The 12,068-nt window shown below is 35.2% G+C and overlaps 2 protein-coding genes across 2 annotated transcripts; both read left to right on the top strand.

Annotated features, from left to right (window-relative positions):
* Positions 1-7,018: 7,018 nt before the first annotated feature.
* Positions 7,019-7,859, top strand: LOC113703981 (protein CHLOROPLAST VESICULATION-like). The gene is made up of 2 exons (XM_027225547.2): positions 7,019-7,230; positions 7,405-7,859. The coding sequence occupies exons 1-2, from the start codon at positions 7,130-7,132 to the stop codon at positions 7,766-7,768; spliced, it is 465 nt and encodes a 154-aa protein (XP_027081348.1). The 5' UTR covers positions 7,019-7,129; the 3' UTR covers positions 7,769-7,859.
* A 2,875-nt stretch (positions 7,860-10,734) lies between these two features.
* LOC113704818 (uncharacterized) lies at positions 10,735-11,526 on the top strand. Its single transcript, XM_027226691.1, has one exon. It carries the CDS (start codon positions 10,735-10,737, stop codon positions 11,524-11,526), a length of 792 nt encoding a protein of 263 aa, XP_027082492.1.
* The last annotated feature ends 542 nt before the right edge of the window (positions 11,527-12,068 follow it).

Raw genomic sequence — 12,068 nt, forward strand, 5'->3', positions numbered from 1 at the left:
TTAAAAAGCTAAACACATTAGATCGAACATTTATGGATAGATATAGAATATTATATCTATTATATTATTAGAATTCGTTATAAAAAAAATCTAATTTAAACAAGCGGCCCTTTCGCCACTCAAACAGTCGGTACACCTTCCGACTTGCAACGGCTCAAAACGAGCGGGGGCTCTCTATTTGCTTGCAGGTTCTCTTACTTACTCTTAGGGGTGTGCTAAATCGAAAAATTCCGATTTATCGACCGAATTCGAATTGAATTCGGAATTTTCGAAATCGGTAAATCGGAAATCGGAATCGAATTCGGGTTTTCCGAATTCATATATTTCAAATTTGGTTCGAATTCGGTAATGGAGTTTTTCAAATCGGAATTTCCGATTTCGAATTCACAATTCGAAATCGGAATTCGAATTCTGATTTCGATTTCAAATTCGTTTTTAATATGTAAATATATTTTTTATACATGTAATATAAATTTTATACTATATAATATTATATAAAATTTATAAATTTTATATAATATAATATAATATTATATTATAAATTTTATATTATATAATAATATATAAATCTTTCCGAATTCGGTGAAATCGGAATTTACCGAATTTCGAATTGAATTCGGTACGAATTCGAATTCGGAATTGGTGAATTCGAAATCGAATTCGGTCGAATTATCAGATACCAAAATTTCGAAAAATTCCGAATTCAAACTTCCGAATTACCGATTTCGAATTCGATGCACACCCCTACTTACTCTAGTGGCTGGCAAAGGCCAACGGAGGGGAGGGGGGAGGGGGGGTGGGGGAACGAATGGCTCAGAAATCGACCAATTCCAAACAAACCCGTGGAGCTGCTACTTGGATCATCATAGAATAAGAAGAGCCGTGCCGTTTTAGGAAAGGGATAATTTCAGAAACCTCCCGTAAGATTTCTAACAATTCCACTAGGCTCGTCTGAAGTTTATAAATTTACACAAATCTCCCCTAAAATTAAGGTTTTAATAACAAAAACAGCCCAATTAGAAAAAATAACATTAAAAAGTAATTTAATGAGAGAGATGAAACTTTTATTTCATAAATATCCTTATACTTGTATATAAGTTGTATTAGTAAAAGAATAAAAATAATTAAAAGTTAGAAATAATTAATACACACATTTCACCACTCAAAAAGTTCAAATTTAATAAATTAGATAACACAAATATGCAACAAAACTATACTAATGACAGGTGCCGAACATGTGCAATAATAATTACTAAAAAGTCCTAATTACCACCTCAATTAAATAATTATAGAACAAATCCAAGTACTGGAGCAGGGACCCTAGGTGTGCAATGGGTTACTTGATTCACCCTGTTCCCGAAGAGTTTGCTTGATCCGATATACCGGATTTGTCTATAAAAATACTAATTTTGAGTACAATGGCAAGTAGGGTCGATTCCACAGGGAGCAGGTAGGAAATTATTTCTTTCCAAATTAGTAGAACGAAATTGGGGGATTTTCAATGGGAGGCAAATAAAAATAAAATAAAATAAAACAAACAAAATTCAAAACTAACTCACAAAGCACAATTCACTGAAAATAGCAATTAACAAAAGTTCTACCCAAAGGATCAACTACGCAGGCACGGTCTAATTAAATGATCATCGATGCAAAGATATTTCATCCATTTATCACTAGATTGGTTATAGCCATCAATAAGCTCTGACAACCAGCTCTTCCTTACTTTTTCGACAGTCAAGGTACGACCATTGACTGCTTCTCTAACCAGATAACAACCCTAGGTACGACCGTAGGAATTTAATTACCCAGTTGCATTAAAGCTAGAAGAACCCAACCCTAACCAATAAACACGCTAAGAGGGTTTATTTAAATTAGATCTTGCATTTCCCCATCATAAAGCCAATTATGGTGGTTGCCACGGGGTGTCAACTAAATGAACAATTACGGATTCTATTTAATTAACGTGGCAGTAGGCTATTAAATTAAATCAAATACCCGGCCGTTGATATTCAATTAATCAAATACCCATGAACAATTAATTCAGAAAATGCACGAATAGTAATAAATTGGAAGAAATAATGAAAGATTGATTAGATCTCACAGGTGTGATGGACCGTGCCCTCGCGTCACCCTTTGGGTAGAGGAGAAAATTAGCCGCTCCTCATCATGTCAAGTTCACGCGATTTAATTGATTTCATCCACGCAAACATCCAAACAATTAATTCCAAGGAGCGGAGCGATGCGAATTAACTAAGGAACAAATGGGAAATTCCCTTGGTTCATTGTCTTATATTCGGTCGCTCCTGGAGCAGAGTCAAGAAAAGGGATAACAGCGATGGAAAATTGTAGCAAATCAAAAGCGAACGTCAAAGGCGTCTACAGCAAAAGATTGAAAAGGTGAACTCCTAAGCTAGTCTAAGTTGCGGCTGAAGAAAGCCAAAAGCCCCGGTCAAAAGCGTCTGACTGCTGACAAACCTAGGAAAAGAAAACTAAGCCGAAAAAGTAGATGCCCCTTGAATCTTCCTTGTTTCCCTTTTTATATCCGCCGCCCAAGAAAGTCAAGCAGAAGCCCACGGACGTCTGGCCTTTCTTTGCTTTTCAATTGAAGCCTTTGGAGTTTTAATCCTGTGCTCCTCGCGGTTCACGTGGACCAGGGTCCGGCTTTCGGTTTCGTCCGCCTTCTAAGGCGTGGCCACGCCTTGGAACGGGAAGTCTTCTGGAAATTCACCCCGCGAGATCATTTTTCATGCCTACCACCTATAATTCACACAAATATCGAATATGAGTGAAACTCCAATTCTTAGTACCGTGAATAGCCAAAATTAGGACAAGATAATAGTGCAAAATACGCCAAATAACCGTTCTATCAACTAATGATTGCAAGTTTCAGTAAAATAGACTAATCATCTCTTTTAACATGATATTTGCTATGATTCTTATGATTTTAAACAGAAAAATTTTTGAATTTTGCATTTCTTTTCCTTCCTTTCTCCTTTACTTCCACAAAATTACTTTACAAGTGTCATAATTTTAAGAGTTTCAAAGAAAATATCCTCATGAACAACCTTCTTTTGACTTGTATTTTTTCTTCTACCAAAACCCTTATTCTCACATTATGTACAACTGATTTCTGATCATTGTCAAATTCTATGAATCACAAAATAGCACCATTAGATTTATTAATTGATATATTTTGTAATTACAAGTCATCGTTCATCATTAAAGTAGTTTTCAACAGTTATTTCTATTAATTAGTTACGAATAGTTAATGAGTGCTCTAATTACTTAATCGTTAGATATTAATAAAGGATAAATGAGAGAAAAGAAAGACAAATTTTAAAAAATTTTCTTTTCAAAATCACAAGAATTGTAACAAAGATCATGTCAAAAGAGATGATTAGTTTGTTTTGCTGAATTCTGTGATCATTAGTGTAGTTTTGTTGCTTATTTGTTATGTCTAATTTATTGAATGTGAACTTTTTGAGTGAAAAAATGTGTGTATTAATTGTTTCTAATTTTTAAATTATTTTTTATTTTTTTACTAATACAACTTATATGCATGCATAAGGAGTATTTACAGAATAGAAGTTTTATCTCTCTCTTTAAAATACTTTTTTAATGTTACCTTTTTAATTGAACTAATTTTGTTATTAAAACTTTGACCTTAGAGGAGATTTGTGGAATTTTGTAAACTTTAGGGAAGGTTAGTGAAATTGTCAGAAATATCAGGGTAAGTTTCTCAAATTATCCCTTTAGGAAATGACTTCACTTAAAAGACAGATACTACCGCTGCTGGCCGAGGGAGCAACTTGTCTGGTCTTGCAGTGCACTCATTCTAGATCACTACCGAATTGAAATTTATAATTTTCTTTAGATTATCGGCATGGAACGAAGGATGGTTTTATCTCTTAACTCTATAACAAGAACAATTGTTTAAAAGATTTTTCTAACAGATGTTCAATGGACATACCTAAATCACACATGAGTTATCATTTAAATACGCATATTCAAATTTATTACAGCTCTAAAATGTGATACTTTTTCAAATAAACTACAATTTTTTTTAACAAAAAGACACTTGAAACTCCTCTTAACGGATACCCATTAGCCAAATCAGTATTTAAATAATATAAAATTTGGTTCTTCGATTTATAAGTTATACAACTTATGGAGTTGTGATTACTAAAGTTTCTATTTTATGTCTAAGTTAATGCAGTACAAATGAAATTCGAATGAGATTGTATTTTTGTTTACAGTATATGTTGTACGTATGGTTCTAGGTAGGGCTTCTATATGGTTTAAGTTTTAGCATAGATCATACAAAATCAAATCACTCATGATTCTTTCATGTAGGGTCTAAATCTAGGTAGAGTTTGAGTTGAAAAATTAAATTTAAATTTAAGAAAAATATGATAAATCTGGGTTGAGTATAGACAATACCGGATGCATTGACATAGGTAGTGTCGATTATGGGAAAATGATTAGTCCTGTATAATATATTTACAATTTTGAGAGACAATGGAAATGTAGTAAAACGATTGGAAAATTATTAAGTGGTAACATGTATGCATGTAACATCTTTACTGTGTAGCTTTCTATAAAAAAATCATTGTGTACTCTTTTCATAAGAAGGGAAAAGAAAAGAAAAGAAAAGAAAAGAAAACTGATGTGTCCCAGTGGTCAGGGAAGGCTCAAAGGGTGTTTCTTACTATAAGATTTAGGATTTGAATCCTATGTCTGATAGTTGGGGTAAGTAGGATATAGGGGTGGGAGGGTTGAAAAAAAGAATACAGAAAGAATGCATCCATTTGGGGATTAGAAAAAAAAAAAAACACCATTATCCTTTGTTGTTCTTTATTTCTTCAAAGGAACATAATTTCTTCAGCCATATATTTGTTTGGAAGGCCTCTAAAATCACAATAAATCCTGAATCTTATGTTATCATTTCAGCTAATATTGTGCTATCCTTTTTAATGGAGTAACTCAAAACCGTAAATGTGAATAATTCTCTAGTAGCCTACTAATTTGTGCTTTTGTATCTTAATTCCTGCACAAAACCTTTCTCCTGGTATCTTCATCTTGCAGTGAAGGTTTGAACATCCATAATAATTTTGCAATTCACTTTATTCTATAATTTTAAAATTAATCCTATCTAAAAACTAATAAGCAACAAGCAACACACATTCATCCACACTAGTTAAACACCATGTTTTTAAGCTCGAATCGGATCGATCGATTGAACCGGGAATCGGTTAGGTTTCTAGTCCGAGTTCATTCGAAAACCGCCTTGAATAAAAATCGGTCAAAGTCGGGCTTGATCGGGAATCGAAAATAACCGTAAGAATCTGGTTTGTTTCATCTGTTTGGTTTTCTGCTTTTTCTTCTTCACTTTTTGACTGTTCCCATCCCTAAAAAGATAATTACTAATCTTTGACTACCCTATGTTCTCTCACGATGATTCCATGGTGGTAATCTAGTAAGAGCCTTTCGTAGTTACCACCATAGTTGCTAGATCTGGAACTTAAAAAAAAAAAAAGGGGATTGCTAGATCTGAAATTTAAAAAAAAGGTAAAGATGAATTAGCAAGAAGATGAAAAGAAAACAGGGATTGGATCGGAATGGAAAACAGTTTTATGTGTGTTTGTGAATTGTTACAGGAGTTAATAAAGGGCCAAAAGAGAGAGAGAGAGCATTAGATAGGAGAAGAATGGTGATGACTTGAAAAATGAAACAAAACAAAATATTAGAAAAAGGAAAAAATAAAGGAAGACGTACACAACTGGAACTAGAAGTCTGGAATGATTTGGATGCCAAAGAAAGCACAGCAAAGCTATTGACGACGGGGAAGAAAAAATGATAGGGATTTCCTTTTTAAATCTAAACTTTTTACATATTGTATTTTGACGCCTAAATGTTTTGAATAATTGCAACTACACATAAATCTCTTTTATTATTTTCATTTGCAGCTTTAGTTTTTGCATTTTTACATGATTCTTAATATCATTCTAGATTAATTATCTTATGAACTTCAGCCCAAGGACTTAGAACTATTTACATGTATATATATGATATATATTTATAACGTCATCCTTATATATATATATTTATATATTTATTTATAACATCATCCTATTTAATCACGATCGAACCTGGTCGATCCCATTAACCCAAGCTCTTGAGGTTGGCCAAATCAATACCCAGTTTGAGTCTGAAAACATAAGTTAAACGTGCAAGCTTCAATTAGCCTGGATTTGCGACTTGCGATATGTACATACATCAGTTTGGCGGCTTGCTTGGATTAGCAAAGAAATTTTGTCCATCCCGAACATCCCAAACACGCGGCCAGCTGTCAAGAAGGTTGCTAAATGTATAGTGTAATAGCAGACGGGATTCTCTGTCCAATATTTTATGTCCACTTTTCTATCCAATACAAAATTACATATTTCTACTTATTATATCTGTTGACGTGGCACATAAAAAATAAAGATTGTTTGGTTGCCTTATCTTTTTTCATTTTTAGGTTTCCTTTGTTTACACAACTTTGTTACAATTTCCCAAAATAATATTGTTACCGTTACAATTCCCATAACCTGTTCAGCCTAGAAGATGAAGGAAGTTCTTCAACAAAACAATTTTTTTTCTTTCTGGTGTAAGTGAAAGCAAACAATAACGGGAACCTTTGTCCAATAAAGCAGTCAAACAGCCTTTCTTTTTTATCTATCACATCAGCAGATATAATAAATAGAATTATATAATTTTGCATTAAATAGAAAAATAGACACAAAATATTGGACAAGAATATCGTCTGGTGTAACAGTACAAGTGGAAGACGGCAAGCAAAGAAGAAGTATCTTCTTTGTACAGATGGGTCCAACCCCACGTCTCAACCACAACACAAAAGGCCACACTTGGGGTCCTTGTTTGTTGCTACCTATACTTTGACCATCTACTTTTCTTATTTTTCCAACTTCTGCAAAGCATGTAGTACACAGTACACGTTATATATATGACCAAATACTAGAATCTTATTGGTGATTGCTTTTCCTCAGTTATTGGAGAGATCATTGATTGATTAAGCTGAAGTGAGAAAAGTAGAGGTGCAAAAGAAGCAAGGAGGGAAATCAAGAAAATGGCCCTTTCCATCAGTTGCTGCCTCAATCTTCCTCCTCCACCATCTTGTACTGCTACCTCTGATCAACCTTTGGCTTCAAAAGCATCCCATTTGGCCTGGTAAGTAAACCATTTGTAAAATGTGGATATCTCTTCTGCTACTCAGATATTTTTACAAAAATTTTTGCTCTTTATTTTCGTTTGTAACATTTTCCAACGGTAAAGGTAAATACTTATGACTTGCTTGAGTTGTTTTTCTTCAGTTGGGTAACAAACATGGCTTTCTTTGTGTAGGCCTAAGAATCAGAAGGAAAGATCATGGAAGAGAAAGTGCTTGTTAGGGGTGGCAACCTTACTTGTAGGACTAGAGATGAGCAATTTAGTAGTAGGTGAACAAGAAATGGCTCTTGCTTGGGATCTACAGCAACAAGAAGAGATGGCGTCAAAATCAGTGATCAAAGTTCAGAGATGGAGTGACAGAAGAACATGCCCTTCTTGGCATGTGAACTCATTGGAAACTATTGTGCCTGAAAATCTGCCAAGGCCTTCGTTTCGTCGGAGATGGGAGAATGCTGATTTTCGAAGAACTGAATCTTCTCGAGCTGCCCAATTGGCAGCAAAAGTTGTAACTGGCCCCAGAAGTTGTTTCTCTTTATGAACTTTCCTCAGTTATTGATACTATACTCTCAAGTACATAGAGCTACATGCATCTTGAATAAGACATCAAATCAACTAATTCATCCTTGATACTTTTCTTGTTTGCATGAGATATTTATGTTCAATTACTTAAATGATTAGTGAATACATACCTTCGTCCAAACTCCAAAGCGTGTCAGACTCTATTAATTGAGTCTTCCGTTACACTTTTTCACAGTTACGTTATAAATTCGCAAAATTTAAACGAGAATACAAATACCATCTTAAAATATCGTGTAACATGGATGTAACATCAAGAAGTATAATAGATATGATTCAAAATCGGCTTCATTTGTATCGCATTTTTCACTGTAGTAACATTTTTATAAGATTGTGTGAAGTTGTGAACTAGCTAATTCGACAATATTCCCGTTCATTTCTTCCCTCTACTATCCCAAAAACAAAATTTTTTTTTGAAGAAAAGTTGATGATTGTATTGTACTACATATCAAGTTTGAACTTCTAAGATGGTGTTTGCAGTACATGCAGTACACTTGTACATGATGTATTACTATTTCCATGAGCAAGAAATGGAGAGGACCACTTCCGTAAGTTTCACGACACATATGGGACCTTGAAATGGAGTTATACGGGTCAACAAATAAGCTTTTTATCGAATTCAGAAAATTATATATTTTTCCTACAAAAGTGTGGTGATTCTGACATCAATTTTGTTTTCATCTATTTTCATGGGAAACGAAATAGAAAATTTCTACAGAAATAGGCACTAGCTTAAATAGTTAAACGTACTTATCCTATCTGCAATAGTCTGCTTGGATGGTTATTTTGCAGTTTTTTTTTTGTTTTTTGGTTTTGGGGGGGGGGGGGGGGGGGGGTTTAAAAGTGTTTATGAGTTGAATAGACGGTTAGAGAACGTATTTAGCCTTTTCTAAGAAACAACTCTAATATTTTCTAAATATTATTTAGTTTGAATTATAAACACATTTTTGTATTCTAAACCCCTTTTATATCTCAAATACATTATATCACTTTGCGAGTATCATGCACAATTAATTTTTATATCTCAAATACATTATATCACTTGGCTTATTTCTATGGCTTTTTATGTAACTAATGTATTTCAATTATTTGTACTGGATCATTATCTTGTTTGGCAATGATGTGAGTACGAAATTCTCAAGCTGTAGAAGGTGCTCATCAGAAAGCTAAGAAGGAGATTTTGATTTTCTTTTTCTTTTTCTTCTTATTGATTTGCTTTCAGAACGTTTAGAAAAAGGAAAAATTGCTTTCACAACGTATGTTGGTTTTACAATATTAATACTCATAAAATTAAGAACAGCAAATAAAAACTCGATTTACAAGTGCATGATACACGCAAATGCATGTCCTACAGCCTACCATTCAAGTAACCTTGCTAAAAATTCAACTTTGGAAATTTTTCGATACTCTGATTAACAATTACTACAAGTGCATATTAACAAACTTCTAGATATGCAAAAGTTAGTATACTCCCTCCGTCCCATTGTTAATGTCATATTTCCACTTTTTGCTTGTCCCAAAATTTGAGTCACTTTGAAAAAGTCAAATCACTTTTACAATTATTTTCCAGTTATACCCTTCTATTGACAAATCAAGATTGCACTAACCAATTCTGATGGACCCAGCCACAACACATCATCGGAAGTTATACCCTTCTGATTGTCTTTGCCTTTTAGTCAAAGTGACTTAATGGCAAGTGGTCCCACCAATTTGTTGTTTCACTCCACAAACAGCAAAGGGTACGCTTGGAAAAGTCAGATAAGCCTGTCCCGTAATGCTACTGTACATAAAAAGTGCGTTTCCCAAAAAGCGTCCCAAATTTTGGGATGGAGGGAGTATTTATTACTCAATCCGTTCCATTTTGTATGCCGTGATTTCTATTTTGATTTGCCCTGATCGACGATTTAATGCAAACGCACAGGGTCAATCGTAGTAACAATTTATCTAGAGTATTCTAGGATCAAACCCACATGGGACGAGTTCATTTTCTACATTAATTATTGTAAAATAACAAAATTTAAATTTATGGAGTGAGTTTTTCTAACTAAACAATAAATGAATAATCAATTCAAACAGAGTAGTGGCGAGAAAACAATAGACGCGAGCCTAGGGTTTCAGGTTTTAATCCAGAATTTGAATCAATTATCTAATTAATTTCTCAATAAACCATGAACGCATCACATAATTGTATTTTAGATTATCTCTCGATATATCTAAAGTATGCCTAATTAAATCCTATGTCTCTCTTGAGATCGCAAGTATTCAATTAAATAGTTTAAAAATTTTAATGATATAAGTGTGTCATACGAATCATAACCTACTCTCGTGATTAGGATATAAACATGTTTATCTATCTAGTGCACGGTTGTATATCTTTTCTCAGTTCAATACAAACCCTAAAAACATCCTCTCAGTGTAGAGGGAACTCTCTCTCTTGGGATTAGAGCCTTCCTCCAGTGGTGGGAACTTCAGCAATCTTAAACTTTTTCAAAAAATACAATTTCCCACGACTCATCATTCATGGAAACAATCCAACTATAGATTACAATAGATCTGAATCCAACACACAGTTAACACAGCACTTTTATTAACGTTAGATCGTGAAGGATGTCCGACCAAAGGAAGCATTAAGCATCATCAAAGTGGTGGCCCATGTTCATAAAGGGTGTCCGACCAAAGGAAGCACTACGCATCATAAATGCCATGGCCCATGGTAAGCTAAAGCTTGTTCTCTTGATACCCCTGTTATCATCTTTCCTTGTTTTTTATGAGGTAGTGTTGCTCTGGTAGTCTTTTTCTGGTTTTTCTTTCCTTTTCTTTTCTTTTCCAGTCGGTGCTTGTGTAAGTCTGTCTCCATTTGGTAGACGTTAAGCTCTGGTCCCTTGTGGGGTGGAAGGGTAATACTCGTTAGAACCTCTGTCAGTATCTATGGAGGGTGAGTTGACCGAGCTGTTACAGAAATTTTCCTTAGCTGGAAATGAGCTTGCGGGAGCTATGTTGAATCCAGAGGATCTAAACAGTGAAGTTAGAGAATGTGAAGGAAGCTTGATAGGCAGAATTATGGGGGAAAAAGTAGCTAACTTTACAGGGGTGAAGAACTTTGTTGCCGCTGCTTGGAGCTACCCCAAAAACTTGACAGTCATGGAACTAGGGCCCAATTTATACCAGTTTAACATTCCTAATCTGGAAGAGAGAGATAGGATTGTGGAAGGGGGTCCGTGGGTGATAGATAATCAAGTGATGATTCTTAGGATGTGGTCAGAAGAGATTGAAGAAAATTATGGAGCTTTTGCTACAGCACCTTCGTGGATGCAACCATGGAACTTGCCTGTGCATTGGCTAACTAAAGAGGTGGGTAGGAAGATTGGAGCTGTGTTTAAAGAAGTGAAAGAGGTTATTATACCTCAGTCTGGGGGAAAAGAGGGTAGACATCTCAAAATCCTGGCCCTTGTAGACCTATCAACACCTCTCCTTAGAGGTACAGTAGTTCAAACAGCAGGAACATTTAAGTGGGTAGTTTTCAAGTATGAGAGATATCCAGACTTTTGTTATAATTGTGGTGTGGTAGGCCATAGTGAAAGATCTTGTAAAGAGCAGAGAGTTACGATGGCAAGGCTCTCAGAGAACCAATACGGCCCTTGGATAAGAGCAGGTAGTACCATAAGTCCTAGTAAGGAAAGACATTTGAAAGCTGATCTGAATAAGGACAAAAGATATTGAGAATTTCAGGATGGAGAGCTGGTTGAGAGGGAGAGGAGCAGGATGCCAACAGGAGGTAGGCTATTGGAGTTCCTTGAGAATGCAGATAAGGAAAATAGAACTAAACAACTCCTGGATAGGGAAAGGGAGGTGAAGAGCTTGGGGATTCCGAACAGTAGCACACCTAGGAAATTTGATGATAGTACAGTAGAACGAGGCTCTAATGATGGTTATCAGCAAAGGGCCCTGGGGAATCAAGGACCTTGTTTGACTGATCAAGCCTCTGTGAGAGAGAGGCAAGAGCCAGTAAGGTTGGAAGTGAGGGAGGAGGACACTGACATGTTACCACCAGGGATAGATCAAGCAGTCAGGATCCAGGAACATAGTGTAAGGGAAACAGACATCCAGGAAGAACTTCTTATAAGTAGTAAGATCCAGGAGGCGGTTAAGAAACAGGTTAAGAGGTCCTATAGGAAACTGAAGACTCCTGTTGTATCTAGAAGGCCCTTAAAGGAGCTGTCTGATCAGGATCTTAACCTTATAGGGAATGGTAAAAGGAAGGT

The sequence above is a fragment of the Coffea arabica genome, chromosome 8e (assembly GCF_036785885.1).
Source record: "Coffea arabica cultivar ET-39 chromosome 8e, Coffea Arabica ET-39 HiFi, whole genome shotgun sequence".
Classification (NCBI taxonomy): Eukaryota; Viridiplantae; Streptophyta; class Magnoliopsida; order Gentianales; family Rubiaceae; genus Coffea; species Coffea arabica.